The sequence below is a fragment of the Thamnophis sirtalis genome, unplaced genomic scaffold, assembly GCF_051295495.1.
Source record: "Thamnophis sirtalis isolate CommonGarterSnake01/CBP01778 unplaced genomic scaffold, rThaSir2_p1.2 scaffold_3, whole genome shotgun sequence".
Classification (NCBI taxonomy): Eukaryota; Metazoa; Chordata; class Lepidosauria; order Squamata; family Natricidae; genus Thamnophis; species Thamnophis sirtalis.
Window position 1 is genome coordinate 18339257 of NW_028261383.1, and position 26095 is coordinate 18365351.

General features: G+C 42.4%; 1 protein-coding gene and 1 pseudogene across 2 annotated transcripts in view; both read left to right on the forward strand.

The window, feature by feature from the left end:
- Window positions 1-3981, forward strand: part of LOC106556921 (uncharacterized) — a 33167-nt gene extending 29186 nt beyond the window's left edge. Inside the window, 2 exon segments of the mRNA XM_087711587.1 lie at window positions 1145-2917; window positions 2920-3981. Coding sequence (XP_087567713.1) covers window positions 1145-2917; window positions 2920-3032 — 1886 coding nt within the window. The 3' untranslated portion in view covers window positions 3033-3981.
- A 1315-nt stretch (window positions 3982-5296) lies between these two features.
- LOC148047342 (uncharacterized) lies at window positions 5297-18835 on the forward strand (annotated as a pseudogene). Its single transcript, XR_015696139.1, has 7 exons — window positions 5297-5350; window positions 5712-6306; window positions 9120-9234; window positions 9351-9418; window positions 10521-10650; window positions 13922-14507; window positions 17402-18835. The product of XR_015696139.1 is annotated as an uncharacterized LOC148047342 (transcript).
- The last annotated feature ends 7260 nt before the right edge of the window (window positions 18836-26095 follow it).

Below are 26095 nucleotides of genomic sequence, written 5' to 3' on the forward strand. Positions count from 1 at the left end.
TGGCATTGTCACTTGGGGAGCTATTTGAGTAGGGGGAACAATGGCATCCACCACCAGCTCCTGTTCACCGGCATGTGGGAGAGGGGGGTCAGCTAGAAAGTTCCTCCTCCCAGGAATGTGCTTTGGTACGAAGTTTAAATGGTTGAAGTATTGAGTCCAGCGGATTTGTTTGGGGGATAGTTTCCGCGGGGCCCATGTACATCTCCGTTTAGATGAGGATGTTGTCCAAATAGAGGAGGACCCCCTTGTAGAGGTGATCATGCAGCACCTAGTTTATTAACTGCATGAGCACCGCTGGTGCTGCCTGCAGTCCAAAAGGCATCACGTTTAATTGGAAGCTTCCTAGGGGGAAGTTCAATGCTGTTTTCCACTCATGTCCCTCCCTGATGCGTACTTGATAATTTTGTGAAGACTTTTTCCTTCGCTAGGTGAGAAAGCATGTCCTTCATGAGGGGAAGGGGGTATAAGTTGTGTATACACAGGGCGCTTATTCCCCTAAAGTCAATGTATAATCTCATTGTTTCTTAATTTCTTAATTCAAAACTGACTCTGAGTGAAATTTGCATATATAGAGATAATTGTAATGGAAGAGATATTTCCTATATATTTTCAACGCTTTCATGACTCATGAATATACAAATCATCGTGTCTATATCATACCCCAGTAAGCATGCTAACATACATCCTAATCAATTTTGGAAAAATTCAGAAGGAAATTCACTTGACTTTCTATGCTTTGATCATTTTCTCTAATCTTTTCATTTTCATTGCTTTGAAGGTAATAATGGGCAGGAGAATCAATATTCCTGTGAACTGTTTCACGCGATCAATGCTAAAGATGGAACGGAGAGGTTTGGGAATCGAATGGAATTCGAAAGCCATGGAAGAAACCAGTCAAAGAATTGGAGTCAGGAAAGCTCATCTTCCTCTGATGCTCTGATGCAAGACTTTCATGTCCAACAAGAGAAAATAAGGAAAGGAGATAATGGAAAAAGTGTGAAGTTAATCAAAGCTAAAGTAAATGAACACTATTTAACCCAAAACAAAGGAAACAATGCTATAAAAAGACACAAGGGAGAAAATTACAATGGGACATTCATTCTTTCTCTTGGAAATGAGTTCCTTACATCTAAAAAAGCTATTGACACAATTGAGAAGCCTTATAAATGTTTAGAATGTGGTAAATGTTTCAGAATAAGCAGGCAACTTACTATTCACAAAAAGCTCCATACAGGAGAGAAACCGTTTAAATGCACTGAATGTGGAAAGACCTTTGCTCAAAGAAGTAATCTTACTGCTCATAAGATGATCCACACAGGGGAGAAGCCATATAGATGCATGGAGTGTGGAAAGACCTTTGCTCATAGCAGTACACTAACTTCCCATAAGATGATCCACACAGGAGAGAAGCCGTATAAATGCATGGAATGTGGAAAGACCTTTGCTCAAAGAGGTCATCTTTTTTCCCATAAGATGATCCACACAGGGGAGAAGCCATATAAATGCATGGAATGTGGAAAGACCTTTGCTCAAAGCAGTACACTTACTTCCCATAAGATGATCCACACAGGGGAGAAGCCATATAAATGCATGGAATGTGGAAAGACCTTTGCTCAAAGCAGTACACTTACTTCCCATAAGATGATCCACACAGGGGAGAAGCCCTATAAATGCATGGAGTGTGGAAAGACCTTTGCTCAAAGAGGTCATCTTACTTCCCATAAAATGATCCATACAGGAGAGAAGCCATATAAATGCATGGAGTGTGGAAAGACCTTTGCTGAAAAACGTAATCTTATTTCACATAAGATGATCCACACAGGGGAGAAACCATATAAATGCATGGTGTGTGGAAAGACCTTTGCTCAAAGAGGTCATCTTATTTCCCATAAGATGATCCACACAGGGGAGAAGAAGTATAAATGTATTGAGTGTGGAAAGAGATTTACTCATGGCAGTGGACTTAAAATGCACAAAAAGCTCCACACAGGAGAGAAACCATTTAAATGCATGAAATGTGGAAAGACCTTTGTTCAAAGAGGTCATCTTATTTCCCATAAAAGAAGCCACACAGGGGAGAAACCATATAAATGCATGGAGTGTGGAAAGACCTTTGCTCATAGCATTGCACTTACTTCCCATAAGATGATCCACACAGGGGAGAAGAAGTATAAATGCATGGAGTGTGGAAAGATGTTTACTCATGGCAGCGGACTTAGAAGACATAAAAAGCTCCACACAGGAGAGAAACCATATAAATGCATGGAATGTGGAAAGACCTTTGCTCAAAGGGGTCATCTTGTTTCGCATAAAAGAAGCCACACAGGGGAGAAGCCATATAAATGCATGGAGTGTGGAAAAAACCTGGCTGAAAAACGTAATCTTGTTTCCCATATGATGATCCACACAGGGGAGAAGCCATATAAATGCATGGAATGTGGAAAGACCTTTTCTCAAAGAAGTAATCTTACTTCCCATAAGATGATCCACACAGGGGAGAAGCCATATAAATGCATGGAGTGCGGAAAGACATTTACTCATAGCAGTGCACTTAAAAGACACAAAAAGCTCCACACAGGAGAGAAACCATATAAATGCATGGAATGTGGCAAGACCTTTGTTCAAAGAGTTCATCTTATTTCGCATAAAAGAAGCCACACAGGGGAGAAGCCATATAAATGCATGGAGTGTGGAAAGAACCTGGCTGAAAAACATAATCTTATTTCCCATATGATGATCCATACAGGGGAGAGGCCATATAAATGCATGGAGTGTGGAAAGACCTTTGTTCAAAAACGTAATCTTATTTCCCATATGATGATCCATACAGGGGAGAGGCCATATAAATGCATGGAGTGTGGAAAGACTTTTGTTCAAAAACGTAATCTTATTTCCCATATGACGATCCACACAAGGGAAGCCATATAAATGCATGGAATGTGGAAAGAGCTTGCGCTCAGAATGGTCATCTGACTTCTTATAAAAGGATCCATGCTCGGGAGAAACTATGTAGCAATTGCAATTCCAGTTAGACTTATATACACAATGTTTTACCACACTCTCTGAGCTGGTTACAAAGACAACATATTGTCCCCAGCAATCTGGGTTCTCATTTTCATCCTCAAAAGGATGAAAGGCTGAATCAACCATGAGCCGGTAAGGATCGAACTCCTGGCTGTGGGCAATTAGCGCGTAGTAATGCATTCTAACCACTGACCCACCATGCCTCTATAGATTTGTATTTGTATGCATATTGTGCTTTCTGATTCAAATGAGAGAAGGTTGAATGCAACAAAATGAAATAATGTGGAGGAAAGATTTTACACTTGGACAGAAAAAACAGATTACAGGAAACCTGACTCAAAAACAGAAATTGAGAGAGGGAGCTTCGGAGTCCAAATGGATGATCACTTATACATGAGTCACGTGTTTGCGGCAGCAGCCAAAATAGCTAATATTGAATAATAGCTGATGTTGTATTAATTGTATGAAGAACAGTTGCAGAATTTGGGTTTGGCTGGTCTACAGAAAAGAAGGTTTAGGGGTGACACGATAGCAGTATTCCAGTACTTGAGGGACTGCCCACAAAGAGGAGGGGGGGTGTCAATTGATTTTCCAGAGCCCCAGAAGGCAGGATAAGAAACAATGCCTGTAAAATAATCAGGGAAAGAAGCAACCTCAAATTAATAAGAATCTTCCTTACAGTGAAGACAATTAACCAGTGGCACAATTTCCTTCAGACATTGAGGTTGCTTCATCACTGGATGTTTTTAAGAAGAGACTGGATAGTCACTTGTCTGAAATGAATCCTACATGAATATCAATAGATCTTGAAATGGTATAAGATCTGCTTGAGCCGAAATTGCTGATAGGGCGTCACTGAGGACTTGTACCGGGCTTAGGACTTCAGGCACCAGGGCTCCGTCAATTCCTGAATGGACAGAAGGAGAAAGTTGTGTCTCGGTGTGTGTGTCTGTGTGTCTGTGTGTAAAAAGAAAAGAAATCTGATTCATTAGTGGATCCAGAAGTGAATTAAAATCTCCAGCAACTCCCATCTCATCAAATTGGACCCCCCCCCCAAATGTTATCAACACATTTTTGACTAAAATGAGGTTAATCTTGGGTTGGGCCATAAGAATGATTCATGCCATCTGAGAGTCTATTCGTTTACCTACTAAAAGTAATCTATACAAAGTTGAAGTTTTTTCAATAAAATGCCGTATTGAAACTTTTCAATTTCCACTTATTTAAAAAAGGTTCATCCATTTTCTTCCTGAAATATTTTTTCTCATCCAGAATTTTCATTCTTTGTTCAAACAGTCAAGATTTTCACTTTGTAAAGCCACCGACTTTTTAAAGATAAATATAGGAATATTTAATCTTTAACCCCCAATTAGGTCAATTAAGCAAAATTTCAAAAGTCCTTGGAGTTGAGATTGAGAGGCGGAGGAGGAATCACTGGTGGGTCATTCCATGTCAAGTTCAGAAAAGAGCCAAGCTTGACCATCATGGATTTTGATGAAATTTGGTATGAATATGCACATCTATAATGAACATTGGTAAAGTGTTCATTGGCTAATTCAATGCTTGTGGAGAAGATATAGACAGGGAGGCGTTGAGAGAGGCCTTTCTCCCCCCACCCTCCTGACTGTGGCAGAACATAAAGTGAGATTTGGACGTAAGAGTGAGATGATACAGGGCTGGACCGGAGGACCTCTGGGGTTCCTTCCAACTCTGCTGTTGTAAAGTCAAAGGCGTTTTCTGAGTTTTGTAGAAAAACAGGCAGCTTCAACGTCAAACAGGCAAAAGCGAAGATCCCTTGTAAGCACTTCAGCAAGTCGGCTGGGATCAAATCGTGATCTGCTTTTCTAGCATAGCAACAGCCTAAATTATGTGACCAATGAGCGCCTGCCTAGCATATTCCCGTGTTTTACTGCTTGGAGGAACTTTGTTCAGAGAGTCAAATGGCTTCTCTTGGCTAAACTATTCTGAACCTTTGGCGCCAAAGAAAACTTCCCTCGATCCCGAAGTCCGAGTCCCGTGATTTTCTGCAACACTACTCCCATGCCCATCATCCCCGCCCTCTCCCTTCCCCCTGCACTCCTCCTCCCCGCCGTTCTTTCTACGCCCATGGCACTTTGCCCCAAATCCTCCAGATGGCGCCCTCTGCCAAGGGAAAGGGAACTCCAGGCGCTTCCCCATTTGCCCACTGGAGGGAGACCGTCACGGCTGGCTTATCAGAGGAGGCGGCGAAGGAAGTGATGTCACTGAACCTTGCCACTCTAGGACGCCGCACTCGCTCTTTTTAACCCGTGGGGCTCCGCAGGAGGCGGAGAGGCTGCGAGAGAGTGTGGGTGAGGTTCTTCCTGGGTCCCATGTTCCCCAGCCGCCCTCTCTCTGCGGGGGGGGGGGGAGCGGGGAAGGCGGAGGGGATCCGGGGAAGAGCCCGAGTGGAGGGAGCGGAGGGTCCGCCTTGCGGAGGCCCAGCAGATGAGAGAAGCCGGGCGAGGAGGCAGGATTCGCACCAGGCTCCCCGAGGGCCCGATCCGGTTTCCGGAGGGGGAGAGAAGCGGGGCGGCCTCTCCAGCTGCCTCCTTCCCGGCCCTGCGCCGGGATGACCCACTGGGGGCTCCGGGCAGGTTGGGTGAAGCTTCTTCAGTGGCTGAATTCCACTTTCTGATTCTTGGCTTTTCTTTTTCTTTCCATCTCAGATACAGAAACTGGAAGCCATTTGTGGTTTTTGAAAGGCAAACTTTTCTCTTGGGGAGGAAAAAAAGAGCAGAATAACTTGCAGGGATCCGTCCCAGAAATGGTCCCGTGAAGGAAAAGGCATCCGGAGACCCACCAGAGTCCTTGGACCCATCTGGAGTTGCTCTGCACGACAGAGAAAGGATGGAGACACAACCTTTTGCCAAGGAGGGAAGCGGAAAAGGCACTTCAGCTGCTCAGCCTGGGAAGCTGGGGAAGGTCTGGAAAAGGACTGGGCAGAAGATCCTGGAGGAGGAAACCATCCTCCCTTCCAAAGTTCAGCCCTGGCAGTTCATCCAGTACTGGGAGACTGAAGGTCCCCGAGGTCTTTGCAGCCGGCTCCATGACTTTTATAGGCGATGGCTGAGACCAGAAAAACACACCAAAGCCCAGATGCTGGACCTAGTGGTTCTGGAGCAGCTCCTGGGTCTCCTGCCTCCGGAGATGGAGAGCTGGATTCGGGAGTGTGGAGCAGAGACCAGCTCCCAGGCGGTGGCCCTTGCAGAAGGCTTCCTCCTGAGCCAGGCGGAGGAGCAGAAGGAGGAGGTCCAGTTTCAGGTGAGAGATTTTAGGGAGCTCAGAAGAGAATAGAGAAAGTGTCTGAATATTTCACCACTTTTTCCCAATCATATGTGGCAATTGTGGGACCAATGTTTGAACTGTATAATGAAGCGTTAGAGCAAGCCAGATGACCAAATTCATGGATTGAGGCGTTTATAATATTAATTCCAAAAGAGGGTACCGGCAATCAGCAGATCAAAAACTATAGACCAATTTCATTACTAAATGCCGACTATAAAATGTTTTTCATGATTATAGTGGAAAGGTTAAAAAAAAAATGAAATGAAATTATTCACCCCGACCAAAATGGGTGTCTTCCAAAACGACAATTTAAAAATAATACAAGAATGATAATGAATGTGTTAGAATACTGTGAAGCCCACCCTGAGAAACAGACAGCGTTGATATTTGTGGAGGCACGAAAAGTGTTTGATAATTTAAATTGGTAGTTTCTTATTGCCCATTTAATCACAATGAAATTTGGAGAAAAATTTATAGGGATGGTCAAGGCTGTATACTCTACTCAAATAGCAAAAATAAAAGTAAATAGGGATTTAACAGAGAAATGTAATATAGCCAAAGGGGTTAGATAAGAATGCCCAGTATCTCCCCTTCTATTTATTCTATCGTTGGTACAAATTAGGCAAAAACGTGACATCAAAGGATTAAGAATAAAAAAGAAGAATATAAAATACAGGCATTTGCAGATGACCTGGTTTTCATCATAGAGGACCCTTTAGAAAAGGAATAGGACTAATGCAAGAAATAGAGCAATTTGGTGAAGTGGCAAGATTAAACATAAATAAAGAGAAGACAGTAACTAAAAAACTTACACATGATTAGAAAGAGGAATCGGAGGGGAAATTGGGAATTCGGATCATTAAGAAAGTGAAGTATCTTGGAATTTGGCTGACCACAAAATGCTCCTCTATAAAAGAAGACAACTATGTTAAACTACTACAACAAATACAAAAAAAGATTTGGAAAATTGGGCCAAATTACAGTTACCATTAATTGGAAGAATTGCGACAACAAAATGAACATTTTACCCAAAATTCTATTTCTATTCCAAACAGTACCAATAAAATTAGGGATTGGGTTTTTTTTTTTTTTTGCGGAACTAAACAAAGCAATTTTAAAGTTTATTTGGCTAGGGAAGGAAGCCCGAATAAAATTAAAACTTTTACAGGATAGTAGAAGCAAGGGAAGTTTCGGACTCCCAGATTGGGAAATCTACCACCAAGCTGCAGCCGTAACATGGTTTAAAGATTGGATAACACTTAAAAGTGAAAGGATATTAACAATAGAGGACCACGATTTAGAGCTTGGCTGGCATGAATTTGGGAAGGGAAGAATAAATCCCTTGCATATTTCCAGAGACACCAGGTAAGAGATGCTCTGCTAGATGTTTGGGGGAGAATTAAGAGAAACTATTATACCAGAATCCCATTGTGGCTAACAACTATGGAAGCAATGATATATCCCAACGTATTAGATTTAGATAAAGTAGTGAGATATAAAGAGATATTGGATGGGCAAGGGAAACTTAAATCTAACCAAGACCTAAAATCCCAAGGAATAGAAATAGACTGTTGGCCATATCTACAAATCCAGACAAAGTACAAAAAAGACTTAGATCAATATTGCTTTCAAAAAGAACAAGAACTGGATAAAATATTATGGGGAGGCAGAAGAAAAAATGATAACTAAAGCATATAACTTTCTTAAAATTTAAAATGGGAGAGAAAACAGTGAAAGAGACCAAAATGTTTGGATAAAATATTGAATTGGAATACTGGGAAAATTATGGGAGAAAAACTATAAATTAACAATGTTGGCAGCCTATAAGGAAAACATGTACAAAACGTTTTATTGTTGGCATTTACCCCCAGCAAGATTGGCCAAAATGTTTCCTACTAGGTCGGCAAACTGTTGGAGATGCAATCATGAATAAGGGATATTCTACCATATGTGATGGACCTGCCCAAAAGCTAAGAAATATTGGATGAAAATTAAAAAATGGTTCAAAGAAATTACGGAACATAAAATAGAGATGAAACCAGAACTGTTTCTCCTGGGGATTATAAAGGGAAACCTAAGCAAAGAAATTCAATATATCATACTCCTTATAATAACCGCAGCCAGAATTACTTTTGCTCAGAATTGGAAACAAGAAAACATTCCTTCGAATGCAATGATAATAAAAAAGGGGCTCAACAATGCAGAAATGGATAAAGTAACCATGGAATTAAAAGATAGAGAGGAAACAGAATACTATAAGATCTGGAATAGGTGGTACAATTGGCTAGAAACTAGATACAAAATTAATACATAAAGAGTACCTAGGAACAATAGTAAAGTGAAAAACTGTATATGCCTGTAAACATAACAAATAACGCTAAAAGTTAAAAGGGTGTGTGTGTGTGTGTGTGTGTGTGTGTGTGTATAAGTGTGTAACATGTAATGTATAAAAGACCATAACTGAAGAATTTGTAAATAGAATGGATACTGGTATCGGACCATTGTAAAGATTGGAAATGTTGTTTTAAAGTTTAAAAAGGTTGAATAAAAATTATTTAAAAATAAAAAAGAGAATGTGTTTGAATAATTCACCCCTCCTTCCCAAACTTCTCTAACGCTCATATGTGACAATTCACCAATTCTTGTAGGACAGTGTTCCATTGTGTTCTCACTCAACCTCACTTTTGGATATTGGGGGCCTTGAGGTTGTGTTCTGAATATAAGAATTCACTTTATTTCGTGTGACATACATTAATTCCGCTTCTTTTTTCCTTCCTCCTATTTTAAAGTGCTGCACTGCAGAGATCAGAGATCCTGAGGGAGAGAAGAACCCATCAAATCCCCCTCAGGAGCTATTTTTCAGGAGGATCCCTTGGGAAGATCAAAGTCAGGACACCTTAGGAGGTAATAGAAGATCCTCCGATTGCCCATCTGTCTTCCTTTCACTATCTCTTCTCTTCTATAGAATACCTCCTCCTATTTTGTTAATTATTTATTTTGAAATTATTTATTCCTTTCAGAGAAACAAAAAATGAAGCTTTCTGGTTTTTATGACGGAGATCAAACAGCGGTTGAACCTCCAAATCAAGTAAGAAAGGAAAAAGTTATTAGATTTGTATTCTCCCTTCAGGAAGTGAAGTGGATGTGCAGAGTGCTCTCTCCCTCTATTTCGCCCCTTTGTTTGGCCTGGATTGTTTTTGTGTTATTCCACAACATGGACAGCAGAATAGCAGGTTCAGGTTGCTGTCAGCCAGCATAGCTTCCTCTGGTTATCTTGTTCTGCTAGGTACTCCACCAAATTTACAAGGAGCAATTTTTAAAAGATCCTTCAAGAAATAGGAATAGACGTATCACAGTGGCAGGAACTGCTAGAGACTCTTTTTTGGGGGGGGGGGGGTAATTCTTTGACTCGGAATTGTGCAAGACTAATGAAAAATAAATACATACTCACATTGCCACATTACCATTTTTAAAAAGCCTTGTTTATAACCTGTAGTTCAAAAATAAGTATTCTGTATTAAAAAATAAAAGCAGACTATTAAAATCCAAATGGAGTGGCCGTGTTGAGCAGCCCCTAGTCCTTCTTTTCATGAAACTAGATATACCCAATTCCAGCAACCGTTCTTTATATCTTTTAGCCTCCAGTCCACTAATAATTTTGGTAGCTCTTCTCGGCACTCTTTCTAGAGTCTCAAGATCTTTTTTACATCTGGCTGCCAATACTGGATGCAATATTCCAAGTGTGGTCTTAGCAAGGCATTATAAAGTGGTACTAACACTTCATGTGATCTTGATTCTATCCCTCTCTTAATGCAGCCTAGGATTCTGTTGAGGGTTTTGTTTGGCAACTGTAGCCTGCTGCTGACTCATGTTTAAGTGGTTGTCCATGCGGACTCCAAGATCCCTGTTGCACTTACTACTGTTGAGCCAGGTATCACCTATTCTATGCCTGCGCATTTGGTTTTTCTTTTCTAAATGTAGAGCCTTACATTTCTCACTGTTGATTTCATTTTGTTAGATGGGGCCCAATCTGTCAATCCTTCTATATCTGAAGATTATCTTCTGGAGTGTTGGTATTCCTGTCAATTTGGTCTTATCTTGAAATTTGATGAGTTCTCCTTCTATCGTCTAAATCATTGATGAAAATGAACAGATCTTGTGAATCCTCCAGTTCTTGTTTCCTTGTTCAGGAGAGTTTTGTGTCCTTCGAGGAGGTGGCTGTGTATTTCTCTGAGGAGGAATGGTCTCAGATGGATCCTGACCAGAAAGAGCTGCATTCGGAAGTCATGCTTGAAAATCATAGGAACGTGGTCTCTCTCGGTAAGAGTTTTCTAGTCCCCAATCAGAGAGTTCAAGAAGACAGATTATAGTTAGGTTTTTTAATTAAAAAATCAGTGATCTGATATTGTCTCCTGGGAGGGAGAAGGAAAGTATCTGGCTTTCTCATGCTCTAAGGAAAGAAAACATCAATGTCTCTTTGCTTAAATACTTTCTCTGCCATTTCTTATCTGTATTTTTCCATTTCTATTTGAACTTATTTGTGGAGGCTTAAAAGAATGAGGTGTGCTTTTATGGGTCCTCCTGAGGTCATGTGTGAGGAATGTGTTGTCATTTGTCCTCTGAAACCTCCAAAATTGTGTGAGAACAGAACTTTCACATTCATCCCATGGAAGAGCATTCTCCCAATCCAATTAGAGAACAAAGGCCACATGCACTGTGACTCAGAGCATCCTATGTTACAGGTAATCCCCGAGTTACGACAGTTCACTTAGCGATCGTTCCAAGTTATGACCAGCCTTCCACCAACTACTTGAAATCTAGGCCCAAAATTATGAGTGTTGCAACACCATGACCGTTCCCACTTACGAATGACAGCAGAGGCACTGCAACATTCACCCTACCTATTCCCCCACCCCATCCCACCGGGACTTACCAAGCTGGCAGGAATAGGCAACACTCCAGAAGACAGGCTTAGGATGGAGAAGGATCTTGACAGACTTGAACATTGGACGCTATTCCAACAAAATGAAATTTAATGGTGAAAAGAGTAAGGTTCTACATTTAGGCAAGAAAAACAAAATGCCCAGGTACGGTATAGGTGGTGCCTTGCTCATTAGTAGTAAATGTGAGAGGGATCTTGGAGTCCTAGCTGAGGTGGCGCAGTGGTTAAATGCAGCATTGCAGGCTACTTCAGCTGACTGCAGTTCTGCAGTTCGGCTGTTCAAATCTCACCGGCTCAGGGTTGACTCAGCCTTCCATCCTTTCGAGGTGGGTAAAATGAGGACCCGGATTGTTGTTGGGGGCAATATGCTGACTCTGTAAACCGCTTAGAGAGGGCTGAAAGCCCTATGAAGCGGTATATAAGTCTAACTGCTATTGCTATTGCTAGTGGACAACCATTTAAATATGAGCCATGCATGAGCAGCAGCTGCCAAAAAAGCCAACACAGTTCTAGGCTGCATAAACAGAGGGATAGAATCAAGATCTCGTGAAGTGTTAATACCACTTTATAATGCCTTGGTAAGCAGCGTTCCCTCTAAAGTGCACGCGTGAGCGGCCGCGCAGGTAACAAAAAAACACCGCGCAGAAGTTTAAAAGTGCAGCGCAGTGTTTTTTAATGCCTTTAAATGTGACTGAAAATATCCCCCTTCCCTCCCTTCTGAACTCTGATTTCTGATTGGTGAAATCAAGGAAGACTCTGCCCGGAGATCGATGACGCTGCAGAAGGGAGAATTCCCATTGGTCCTCTGGGGCTTTGTCAGTTCCTGAGAAAACGGGATTCGCTGGTTGTAGCCTGCGTTTCTCTGCACATCCGGGGTTTCTCAGGCATTGCCTCGTCTGAAGCCCCATTCTGGGCTCAGCATTTTTTCTGCGATCCCTTCGCTTTGGGGAGAGAGGGAAGCAGCGTGGAGTTGGACTGCCTGAGCCAAAGGGGTCCACGGGATCTTGAGACTTGATTTTTGAGTAGTACCAATCCTTTCCACTCTTTCCTTTTCCTTTCTGTCTTTCTTCTAACTTCCATTCTTTTTCCTTTCCTTTCTCTTTGCCTTTCCTTCTTTTCTTTTTCCTTTCCTTTTCCATTTCCTTTCCTTTTTCCTTTCCTTTCTCTTTTCCTTTCTTTTCTTCTTTCCCATTTCCTTTCCTTTTTCATTTCCTTCTTTTCTATTTCCTTTCTCTTTTCCTTTCCTTTCTCATTTCCTTTCCTTTTTCCTTTCCTTCTTTCCCATTTCCTTTCCTTTTTCCTTTCCTTCTTTTCTATTTCCTTTCCTTTTTCCTTTCCTTTTCTTGTTTCCCATTTTCTTTCCTTTCCCTCCCCCTCCCCTCCCTTCCTTCCTGGGGGTCTGAGGGAGAGGGAGGGGGCCCTTTTCCTCCTTGCCCCCCACCCAACATCTGCTCTGATGGCAATTATGGCTAAAAAAAATTCAGGTGCTCAGGCATGAAAACGTGCTGCTCGAACACTACTTTTCCACACACACTGAAAAAAAATTAGAGGGAACATTGTTGGTAAGGCATCCAGTTTTTGTCGCTACAATGGAAAAAAAGATGTAGAGACTCTAAAAAGAGTGCAGAGAAGAGCAACAAAGATTGTTAGGGGACTGGAGGCTAAAACTTTTAAAGAACGGTTGCAGAAAGTGGGTATGTCTACTTTAATGAAAAGAAAGACTAGGGGAGACATGATAGCCGTCTTCCAATATCTCAGAGGCTTGTTCCAAAGACGAGGAAGTCAAGCTATTCTCCAAAGCACCTGTGTCAGGTTTTCAAAAGATGCCCTAATTAATATACGAGTCAAGCTTCCAAAGAAATCCAGTCATTTATTAGCAGTAACATTTTGGCAATTACCCAAACGGAGTCAGATTTGATCTCACATAAGTTATGGCTGAACTTTGCTCCTGTTTCCCCCTCCCCTCAGTCTGTGTCATAAATCACATTTTCCAGTGTGGTTGTCCAGCAAACTGTAGAATTCTACGCCTCACAAGTCTGCTGTGGTAATCTGAGATCTGAACCTGGCCAAAGGTATGCATGGAATATGCTTCCCCACCCTTCCGCCCATGGCAACATGCTAACAGACATGGAAGTGCTTTGCGAGTTGACACCTGGGGGTAGGACAAGAAGCAATTGGTGGAAATTAATAAAAGGGAGGAGAAATTTCCTGACATTAGAACAATTAATCAGTAGAACAGCTTGCCTCCAGAAGTTGTGAATGTTCCAACACTGGAAGGTTTTAAGAAGATATTAGATAACCAGTCTGAACTGGTGTAGGGTTTCCTGCCTAAGCAAGGGGTTGAACTAGAAGACCTCCAAAGTCCCTCCAATTCTGTTATTCTATTCTATTCCTTACCTCAAAACTGACTCTGAGTGACATTTGCATATATAGATATAATTGTAAAGAAATTTGTTTCCTAGATATTTTTAAATTTTTCATAACTCATGAATATAGAAATCACCATGTCTATATCATACCCCTGTAAGCATGCAAATATAAAACCTACTGGAATTTGAGAGAAATTCAGAAGGAAATTCACTTCACTTTTTACAGTTTGATATTTTTCTCTAACCTTGTTATCATTTTCATTTCCCATTTGCTTTGAAGGTAATAATGGGCAGGAGAATCAAGATTCCTGTGAACTGTTCCAGGTGAGCAGTGCTGAAGATGGACCGGAGAAGTTTGAATTTAGAATGGAATTTGAAAGCCATGAGAGAAACCAGTCAAAGAATTGGAATCAGGAAAGTTCATCATCCACCGATGCTCCAATGCCAAACTTTCATGCCCAACAGGAGAAGATAAGGAAAAAATACATTGGGAAAAGTGTGAAGCTAATCAAAGCTAAAGTAAATGAACACTGTTTAACCCAAGACAAAATAGATGATGCTATAAGAAGACACAAGGGACAAAATTACAATGGGACATTCATTCTTTCTCTTGAAAATAACTTCCTTATATCTCAAAAAGCTATTGACACAAAAGAGAAGCCTTATAAATGTTTAGAATGTGGAAAATGTTTCAGAACAAGCAGACAATTTACTGTCCACAAAAAGATCCACTCAGGAGAGAAGCCATATAAATGCATGGAGTGTGGGAAGACCTTTGCTCAAAGAAGTAATCTTATTTCCCATATGATGATCCACACAGGGGAGAAACCGTATAAATGCATGCAGTGTGGGAAGACTTTTGCTCAAAGAAGTAATCTTATTTCCCATATGTCTAAATATTTTTATTTCATTTTCATTTTCATTTTATACAATCACTTATATACTGTGCAAAGAAAAAAGAAAAAAAAAAAAAACCCCCAACATAACACTTCATTCCCCCATACACCCTCTCTTCTCCCCCTCCAACTTTCCTTTCACCCCTCCAACATTCCCCTCTTCTACTTCCCTTCCCCCTCAGACATCTCCCCCTCCCTCCATTTACCCTCCTTACATTCCCTCTCACTCCCTCTTTACTTCTCCCTTCTCTTTCCCTCTTCTCCCCACTTTGGTGTAGAAAAAGAAAAAAAAGAAAAAGAAAAAAAAAACGACAGTACACAAGTGAATTCTTATTGTTCTAAGGATTGAAACTGTAATTCCACCCTCCCCCCTCCCCCCTATAATCCCCCCTCCCTAACCCCCTTACGGCTTCGCAGGTCCCATGCCCGGCATAATTCTTTAACAAGCATTTAAGTATAATAAGGCCAGCTAACTTTAAAATTTAAAAGAAAGTAAGATAAAAGTAAAGCCAAAAAGAAAAAGGAAAAATAATAATAAAAAAAAAAAAAATAAAAAATAAAAAAAAAAACACCCACACTCACACACAAAAAAAAAGAGAAAGAAACAAAAAGGGTCATAAACCCACTACGTTACCACAGCTTCCCATTATCTATAAATCTTAATCAATGTGACTCATTCCAAATTTCGATTATTTTGCTACTTGCAGGGTTTCAAACTGTATTAGAGCCAGGTAAGTTGATCAATTAGAATTCCCCAACTAAAAATCTCCTTGCTTTGTCTATCTATTCAAACCTTTAATTTATCTCTTTTTTATCCAAGTATCCAAACCTTTCTATAACACCATTAACTCAAATACTTCTTTCATTTTTCATTTCCAACACCTCCCTTTCTATCCTTACCCACCTCCACATATAAATTTTTTACCTTCCACCCTGCCTTTATCCATATCCACATATATATTTTATCCACATTCATTGCTCCTCCTATATTTACTCCACTTTCCTGAAGATTCTCCGACCAAACTTTCTTAACCTTATATTGATATAGCAACTCAAACAAACATCAGCTTACGTTCTAGCCCCATGTAATCTAATTAAACTTTCGCTGCCCTTCCCTCTCCCACGCACCTCCCAACTCCGTTTGTCCCAAACCGCAACTCAAAAAGATCACAATATCCGCTCTCTTCGCCTGAAAGAATAGTTCATGCGCAATTAAAGTTAGAGTTCAGACAAAATTTCTGTACAATATATGTCCCCAATCATCAACGCTTCTTTCAGTCTCCATGTCTCATCATCAATATGCCACTTTTCCATTTTATCCCAGACGGAAATCATAAAGCTTTAAAAACATCGCTTAGTCTTTATTCTTTAGTCTTCTGCCCTTCCGGAAGAGAAAAGCAACACGCTCCACCTTGTAGCCACGTGTCTCACTGTTTGTCTTCTCCTTCTCCCTGTCTCTCCCCAGATCCGGATGAATCAGGAAGTCCCGCCTTCAGGGTCTCGTAGTAAAATTTTCGGGCTTCACAGACAGAGTTAATGCGGTGTTTTTGGTTGCCAAATGTAACTGTAATACCAGCTGGGACTTCCCATCTATATGAAATCTGAGAGTTTCTGAGTTCTTCGGTTAAGAAAGCATACTGTCTCCTTGTTCTTAACATTTGAAATGGTATCTCCTTAAAAACAACCAAGTCGTCCCCGTCAATTCTCAACCTCTTTCCGTAGAGCCTCTGTGTTATCTCATTTCTAGATTCCCTTGTAGTAAAGTATATTATTATGTCCCTCGGAAGCTGTCGCTGTTTTGCTACCCAGGAATTCTGGCGGTAAATTCTTTGAATCTGCCAATCAAAGTTGAGTCCCGGACTTCCCACCAAGCGGCTGAAAGCCTCAAAGAATGTCTGTTTCAAATTCTCCTGTTGGTTTTCACGCAATCCTCTAACACGTATGGCAAAGGCAGTCTTGTTATAATTTAATTTGACAAGTTCTTTTTGTGCAGATTCAATTTCCTGTTCTAACGATTGAATTTTTGATATCAAATTAAGGTTAGTTTCTTCCAAAAGTTCCAATTTGTCCTCCGTTTCAGCAATATAATCTGTCATGACTGTCATTACTCCGATCATATCCTGCTTTGCCTGAGCAATTTTGGCATCAAATTGATCAGATAAATCCGAAATCAGTTGATTAATCTCCTGTCTGAAATCATTAAGCGTTTTGAGAAGGAATTCTTGTGTTAGCAATTCTCCCGTGGAGGGTGTAGGAGACAAGGGTAGCGGCTTATTAAGAAGGCGCTTCTGTTTAGGTTTGGGAGCCATTCCAGAATAAAATTAAAAGACAAGCAATCCAGCGAGCCAAAAATCAAAGTCTGTGCTACCCTCAGATAATCTTTTAGCAATTAGTACGGAGAAGCCTTCAGGAGGGTAGAGTCAGCTAGCTGCGTCAGATCAAACACAAAAGCTACGAGATCGCCATCTTGTGACGCAGTTAAAAAAGAAAGGGAGCCTTTTGCGAAATTGAAGCTGGTATTTTAGATAGTAATAAAGAAAGTTCCTCGGGAATGTTCCCCGCCCGGATTGGCTTTTAAATAGCTTAGCTTTGTCCTGGGGGGGGAGGCAATCTGCCTAGGCTGCAAAAAAAAAGCAGCGCGGAAAACTGGCCGGAGTAAAGGCTCAGCTAATGTTGAACCTCTTCTCCATTCACAGCAAAAAAAAAGCTATGAATTACAAAGAGATCCTAACGACTGACCTTCTCCCTGCCCCTTTCTGCCAGAAAGGGGAGATATCTATAGATCTTAATTAAGATATACGAACCAGAGTCCTGGCAGGAGCTTTATTGAGCTCCCGACGGCGGCAGCCCCTCCCCTCGAAGCCCTCTCTTATTTCCCATATGATGATCCACACAGGGGAGAAACCGTATAAATGCATGCAGTGTGGAAAGACATTTTCTAAAAGGAGTAATCTTACTTCTCATAAGATGATCCACACAGGGGAGAAGCCATATAAATGCATGGAGTGTGGAAAGACCTTTGCTCAAAGCAGTACACTTAGTTCCCATAGGTTGATCCACACAGGGGAGAAGCCATACAAATGCATGGAGTGTGGAAAGATCTTTGCTCATAGTAGTACACTTAATTCCCATAAGATGATCCATACAGGAGAGAAGCCATATAAATGCATGGAATGTGGAAAGACTTTTGGTCAAAGAAGTACACTTACTTCCCATAAGATGATTCACACAGGGGAGAAGCCATATAAATGCATGGAGTGTGGAAAGACCTTTGCTGAAAAAAGTAATCTTATTGCCCATAAGATGATCCACACAGGGGAGAAGCCATACAAATGCATGGAGTGTGGAAAGACCTTTTCTCATAGCAGTACACTTACTTCCCATAAGATGATCCATACAGGAGAGAAGCCATATAAATGCATGGAATGTGGAAAGACCTTTGCTCAAAGAAGTACACTTACTTCCCATAAGGTGATCCACACAGGGGAGAAACCATATAAATGCATGGAGTGTGGAAAGACCTTTTCTAGAAGAAATAATCTTACTTCTCATAAGATGATCCACACAGGGGAGAAGCCATACAAATGCATGGAGTGTGGAAAGACCTTTGCTCAAAGAAGTACACTTACTTCCCATAAGATGATCCACACAGGGGAGAAGCCATACAAATGCATGGAGTGTGGAAAGACCTTTGCTCACAGAAGTACACTTAGTTCCCATAAGATGATCCACACAGGGGAGAAGCCATATAAATGCATGGAGTATGGAAAGACCTTTGCTCACAGCAGTACACTTAGTTCCCATAAGATGATCCACACAGGGGTTTACTCATGGCAATGGACTTAGAAGGCACAAAAAGCTCCACACAGGAGAGAAACCATTTTAATGCATGAAATGTGGAAAGACCTTTGCTCAAAGCAGTACACTTAGTTCCCATAAGATGATCCACACAGGGGAGAAGCCATATAATTGCATGGAGTGTGGAAAGATCTTTTCTCAAAGAAGTAATCTATCTCCCCATAAAAGGATCCACAGTCGGGAGAAACTATATAGCAATAGTAATTCCAATTAGACTTCACAATGCTTTACCACACAGCAGTTTACAAAATCAACATTTTAGCGACCTCAAAAGGATGAATCAACCATCAGCCGATCAGGATCGAACTCTTGGCTATGGGCCATTAGCCTTTAGTACTGCATTCAAACCACTGACCCACCATGTCTCTATAAATTTGTTTGTGTATACATATTGTGCTTTGTGATCCAAATGAGAAAAGGTTGAATCTATCAAAATGAAACTTAATGTGGAGAAAAGTAACATTTTACACCTGGGCAGGGATTACATGAAGCCTGGCTCAAAAACAGTAATTGTGCGAGGGACCTTGGGAGTCCTAATTGATGATCACTTAAACATGAGTCACGTGTGTGCAGCAGCAGCCTAGAAAGCTAATGGAATCCTTGATTGTATAAAGAGAGGCATAGAATCAAAGTCATGTGAAGTATTAGTACTGTTGTATAAAGCCTTAGTAAGCTTATACCTGGAATACTGCGTCCAGTTTTGGTCATAACATTACAGAAAAGAATTTTAGCCTTTGGAGAAAGTGCAAACGAGCAGCTAAGACGATTAAAGGCCTGAAGATTACAACATATGAAGAACAATTTCAGGATTTGGGTTTGGCTGGTCTACAGAAAAGAAGGTTTAGGAATGACACAATAGCAGTATTCCAGTACTTAAGCGGCTGCTAGACAGTGGAGGGGGGGTTAATTTATTTTCCAGATCACCAGAGGGCAGAATGAGAAACAACACATGTAAAAAAGCAACCTTGAATTAACGAGAATCTTCCTTACAGTGAAAACAATTAACAAGTGGAACAGCTTTCCTTCAGACAGTGAGGTTGCTTCATCACTGGACATTTTAAAGAAGAGTTTGGATAGTCACTTATCTGAAATAGATCTTATAGGAATATCAATAGATCCTGAAATGCTTGAGCCGAAAGTGTGGATAGAGGTTCCAGGCTCCGAGGACTTGTATCGGGCTTAGGACTTCAGGCATCAGGACTCGGTTCCTGGATGGACAGAAGGAGAAAGTTGTGTCTCGGGGGGCTCTTTAAAAAGAAAAAAAAATTCTTCTGATTCATTAGTGGCTCTAGAAGTGAATTAAAATCTCTCTCCAGCAACTCCCATCTCATCAAATTGGACACCCGCCCCCCATTCTGTAACAATACAGAAATGTATTGTTATCAATACATTTCTGACTAAAATGAGGTTAATTTTTGGTTAGGCCACAAAAATGATTCATGCCATCTGAGAGTCTATTCATTTACCTACTAAAAGTAATTATACGAGTTGAAGTTTTTTCAATAAAATGCCAAATTGAAACTTTTCAATTTCCACTTATTTAAAAATGCTCCATCCATTTTCTTCCTTAAATCTTTTTTCTCATCCAGAATTTGCATTCCTTGTTCAAACAAATAGTCAAGATTTTCACTATGTAAAGCCACTGCCTTTGTTTAATGTTTAATCTTTAACCCCCAATTAGGTCAATTAAGCAAAATTTCAAAGGTCCTTGGAGTTGAGATTGAGAGGTGGAGGGGAAATCGCTGGTGGGTCATTCCATGTCAAGTTAAGAATAGAGCCAACCTTCACCATCATGGATTTTATGGTTTAATTTTATGGTTTAATTTATTTGTATGCCGCCCTTTTCTGTGAAGGGACTCAGGGCGGCTCACAACTCATTTTGATGAAATTTGGTGTGAATATGGACATCTATAATGAATATTGGTAAAGTGTTAATTGACTGATTCAATACTTGTGGAGATATAGTCATTTGTGTGACCCCATACCGCAGCCTTCTACAGTATGACTCTGAGGGTTCAGCAACTGTGAGACATAATATCTCTGGCAATATGTTGCTGAGAGAAACAAAATTTGGCCACCTTGTGCAACTTGTTGTGCTCTATTAAACAAAATAATAAAAACATTCCCATGAGTGATCTCCATCTATATAAGTTGGAGCAAAGTTGACCAAAATGAATGTGGCTCAAAAAATGGTTAAAGTTTGGCTTTTTATATCTCTGGAAGGAAAGGTATGAGGAATGTGAAACTTTGTGCATAATAACGTAGCAGCACAAGGTTTTTGAATATAAAATTTCATTCTACTACTACTACTTTCCAATAGTTCGTAAATTGAGTGTAAAGTTGACAGTTTTTGTAAAAAATGCCAAGAGTAGGGTATTTTCAGCCCGCTTTTACAAAAAAAGGCTTTCTGGCCACTCCATTAAATCATTCTCATTAGAAAGAGCATGTTTCAACCCCCCCCCCCCAAAAGTAGGGTTGGTGTTTCATCGCTGACATATAAAGCCCTAAAAATAGGGATAAAGTTGAGTACATTATATGGTAACATCACATGCATTCTATTATTGATTCATCATATTTCTTTCATTTAAAGATTATACTATTAATTTGTGTTGGTCCATGGTGACATTGTCACTACCAGTTCAGATGCTTGATCAGCAACCTCATCGCCATAGAGGGAACACTCAATAGTCGTGCAATACCAGCCACGGGTGGGTTTCTTGGTTCAGGATCCCAAGTCTGTAGTTTGGTTTCTTCCTTGAGGTATGAGCCCTCAGGCTGCCATTCCCAGGTCTAGTGGGTTCAGCGGCGCTTCTGTGGTCAGCCACGAGATTACCGACCATCCAGCTCACTCATTCTGCTCATCTAGCGTGCTCTCCTGGTCTGTCCTGGCTGCTTTGCGAGGACTCCAGCTGATTGGCGTAGCAGGGTTCCCTTCCCCTGCACTATTGACCGGTTGACGCTTCTTGGCCATCCAATGATGCCATCAGCTGTGCGACGCATTGGGAATGGCCATATCTCTGTTTTGCCCGGTGGCCGCCTGCTTAAGAATGGATCATGTATCTTCCCTAGCTGGATGGACGACCCTGACTAAGATTCGCTCATGAACCTTCCCTGGCTGGACGGAGGAACCCCATCTCTCATGTGCTTTGGCTGCAGTTACCGTGGGACGCTGGTTCGTGTCAGTTGGGGGGAGGGTGATGGGCAGCATGTCATAGTTAAGGGACGGGAGGGGATGTGGTGCATGTGTGGATATCAGTGTGCTTAAGGGTGTATATATGCGGTGGTGGGGTTAGAACTGACTTTGTATATTTCCTTTTGTGTGATTCGTCATTTGGTGTCGGTTATCGCAGGATTTGCATAGAATGAGATAAAGCATCTAAATCACCAAAGTACTTCACTGTCTCTATCCTTGGCAAATGCCGGAACATTGACAGTAAGTCAGTTCTCACAAACAGTTCTTTCCTGGACTGTTGGCTATTGACTGCAACCTGGGTCGGAGGACTGATGTCTGAAGGGGCTGAATCAGGAAGGATGGAGATAGTCACCGGGGCTGAGGCCACCCCTTCAGATGTCTCAGTGCCAGTTGAGATACCTGCTGTGGATGTGTGCCTGAAGGAGCAGACTATTACAAGCCATAAGCCCACTGCAGTGGGGCCTTCACCCAGCTAGGCAGCTCCAGTGGAGGAGTGTTGGAAAAAAACGGTGCTGGCTGCTAGTTTGGGCCCATCTTTGGCTACTCCTTGGGGGGGGGGTGTCAGCTAAAACAGTAGAGGGGAAGGCATCTAATAGATGATGACAAGGGGAGTGGAGCTACTCGACTGCCCTGTGTAGCCAAACTATGGACTGTATGTGAGTGGTTTGGTGAAGCTAGTTTTTGTGATAGTGGGCCCACCGGGTCCTGGTATCAGAAGGAAAGAGGGAGGTAGGTCAGGTTGAGTAGCTGGTATTTGTTGCATACACCCCCACAGCCTGTCTCTCACTTTTGCCTTGCTAGCCTGAAGTTACGGCTGGAGGGGTCTCAGTAGTATTCTAAAAGCCTTGGTAGGGAGTCAGATCCATGCCCAGCGTCCAGTTACCAGTCGCAACAACTGAAAGACCCACCAGTCAGTGATAAAAGTCACTATTAGGCGCCAGCCGTGGTGTCCAGTCCACAGCCAGCATACCCATGGCCAGCAGGAGGCGGGCAGAGTTAAGCCATAGTGGGGCCCTGGGAGCCTCCTCTTTCCGTGTCCTTTGATGGAAACCCCAATCAAGTGGCCTTCTTCCTAGGCCAGGTGATTAAACACATGGACAGATACAGCCATGTGTACAATTCACAGTAGGCAATGGTTATGGCCATTGTGGCCGTCCTAGAGGAGGAGGCCGCAGATTGGGCAGTGAACCTCTACTGCAAACATATTAGTAAAAGTACACTTGATTTCAATCCAAATGGAGTCGAGTGGTTTCTTTCCTGATTACTGAATGAAGTCATGCTGACAGCGGGGTTCTGAAGACCTTTTTGACTCCCCGTCCTGAGAGGACGCCGACTTGGCCTCTGACGCCGCCTCCCGGCCATGTTCTGCACCATTTCCAACCTCACCTCCTTCACAGCCCAACTCGCTCACGCCGGCTCCCGTTACCTGAAATGGGTCTTCCTGCTTCAGGGCGGAGTCTTCTGTGGGCGTTCCTTGTCCGTCGAGTTCATTGCCGGAGACCTGTGACACTCCTCCTCCATCAGTATCATCCCCCACACTGCGCAGGTCGGAGCAGATCTGCCGTCAGCCCCCCCATCTGTCTGAATACACTTGCGCGATCTGGGGGGAAGGAGTGTTGGAATTCCACCTCCTGATGGAATTCACACTTGGACAAAGCAGCCAACTCTAGCTGGAGTGGGGGAGGCTGGTTCTGCGTTTTCTTGCGTACAACCCCCCTCGGCCCCTTCACTTTCCCTTAAACTATGCATCGAGTACCTTTGCTCAAGTTCCTCAGTCGGCTCCCTTTCTGCTGCTCTCTCACAGCTTCTGCGTTCAGTCCATGCTTCTTCGAGAAGTCTCATGGTGTGGGAAAGCTTGTAATCTTCTTCTCCAGAGTCACCCCAGTCAGCTGATTTTTTCTTTGGTCTCCTTCTCATGACTCCAGCATCCAATTCCTCAGGCTCCTCTTTTTGTCCCACACCCCAAGTCCATTTGGGATGAACAGCAGGCTCTTCCACTCTTGGTTCGGCCAGTCTTTCGGTTAATGATGGTCCTGCCGTTGCCCCCTCCTCTTCCTCCTGGTCACTTACATGCAAAGACATTTCTTTTCTTCTTGTGAGGGCACCCCCCTCGGTAGGTTTTAGCTCCAGGCTGGGTGCGAAAGGAGACTCAGCTTACTGTCAGCATGATTTCATTCAGTAATCAGGAAAGAAACCACTCGACTCCATTTGGATTGAAATCAAGTATACTTTTACTAATTATAAATGAACAGTTGCAAGGCAAAGCTGAGTCTGGTTAATTAGGCGCAAAAGCTAATAATATAATGTATAATTCATTCCCCTCCCCTTGGCATCCCTGTGCACAGTCCAATCATATTGCCCCCAAATGTCAGGTGTGAGATAACTTCGAAAGGCATCACCAGGATGGAATGCTGGACCGTTGGCCTTGGCGGGAAACTCCCTTCCTCCACATGCGCAGTAAGGTGGTCAGTTCAGCGTCTAGAAACTTCCTCCAGCACATCAATGATTCCCCTCCCAAATGCCATACCCCCCTCCCCGTTTCAATGGCAGCCGAAGCAGCAGCAAAGCAGAGGCTGACACCCGCTACCATAATTGATTTACATGCCGCCACCATTGCCTGCCATCATCAAGGCATACCCTGTAAGAACAGGGCCCAGTGACAGCAGTTACCCGACCTGGCAGCCACTTAGGGTCTCCTGCAAAATTCTGTGCAAAAATCCGGTCCCCCACCCAAAAAACCCTACAGACAGGGGACAGCCATGACGGCCCGATATCAAAATACTCAGGATGGATTCTGTCCAATGTGGTGCGAAGCCGGCGACCCATCAAAATCTCAGCTGGGCTCTTCCCCGTGCTCTGGCATGGGGTAGTATGTTGCGCTAGCAAGAACGTGGCGAGTGTGCCAACTACCAGGGCCAAGGCAACGTAATGCGTCCTTAACCGAGTGCACCGCTCGCTCTGCCAAACTGTTCCCAGCCGGATGGTAAGGAGCCACAAAAACTTGCCTAATCCCCAGGGAGGCTAATTACGTCTGAAAGGTAGTGGAAGTAAACTGCGGGCCATTGTTGGATACAACAGTATCTGGCAGCCCATACATCGTGAATAGCTTCCCCAGCACCCTGATGGTAGCATCTGAGGTAATAGATGTCATGGGGCAGACGTCTATCCACTTAGACAATGCATCCACCACCACAAAGAGATACGTATGTCCCTCCAATGGCCCTGCAAAATCAAGATGGAGCCTAGACCATGGGCTCCGGGGTGTCTCCCAGTCATGAACCAGAACAGCGGGGGAACTGGCCAGCTTTGTTGGCACGTGCGGCATCACTGAACCCAGGACATAATGTCAGCATCCATATTAGGCCACCAGGCATAAGCGCGGCCAAGTGCCTTCATCCGCACTATGCCCAGATGGCCATCGTGAAGGCAGGCGAGGAAAACAGCCTGCAATTCCGCCGGCACTACAATCCTGGTCCCCCATAACAAACATCCTTGGACTCAGAGAGCTCCATGCGGTGGTGGAGGAAAGGGGAAAAGGCCGGCGCTACCAGCCACTGAGGCCACCCCCACTGGACCCACTCCAGCACCTTGGACAACAGAGCATCCTTCCTAGAATAACAGGCATTTTTTGGGAAAGACCCATCCAGAGTTCTAGAGTAGCCTTCTTCGGCCAGCACGTATGACATCTTTAAGAGGTGATTGCAGGCCATTGCCTTTGCTGGTTCAGGTTGGAGGGGAGCAGCATTACAAAGTCACCCAAATTCTTGATTCAAGAAAACATCGGGGCCATATACAATATCTAGTGGTCCAACTCCCACATGGCAGATTCTGTCTGGGATGAGGGTGGCAGGGAGTGGAAGACGGATCCAGAGAAAGGGAGAACTTGTGGAAAGGGAAGGTGGGCAAATTAGGGCCGAGGACGCTGATCCCAAGATCACCGCAGAGCCTTGGAGAGGATCCCTTCACCAAATGCTCAAACTGGCACAACTCTTGGGTTGATTAATGGGGAGGGTCTGGGTGAGCCCCTCAAGAGGGTCCTTTAAAGGTTCACTCCAGCTCAGAGTATTTTGCTAACAATGTTTATTTCTGTTGAGGGTTTTTAAAAAATATATATTTTTATTAAAGTTTTTTTTACAAAAATAAGTTTGATATTTTCCTTCGATACATTTCCATATCAGTATATATCCATTATATATCCTTTTATCCCCCTTACTTCAATCTATCCTTGTGTATACATATAGTTCCAATATTTTTATACATACAAATATATTCCTCTATTGAGTTACAATCATTGTGTGTCATTTTCATTAATACAAATTTATTAATAATTTCTAACTCCTATATCTTATTCATTTAATCCTTAACCTTTACACCTATCCTCTAACTATTTATACCAATCATTCCATATCGTATAATAATCTGTTCCTCCTTTGTGAGTCTTATGTGAGGGATTTTGTTTAATAACAGTTACTTCTATAAAACTGAAGAACATTCAATTTGTTATTTG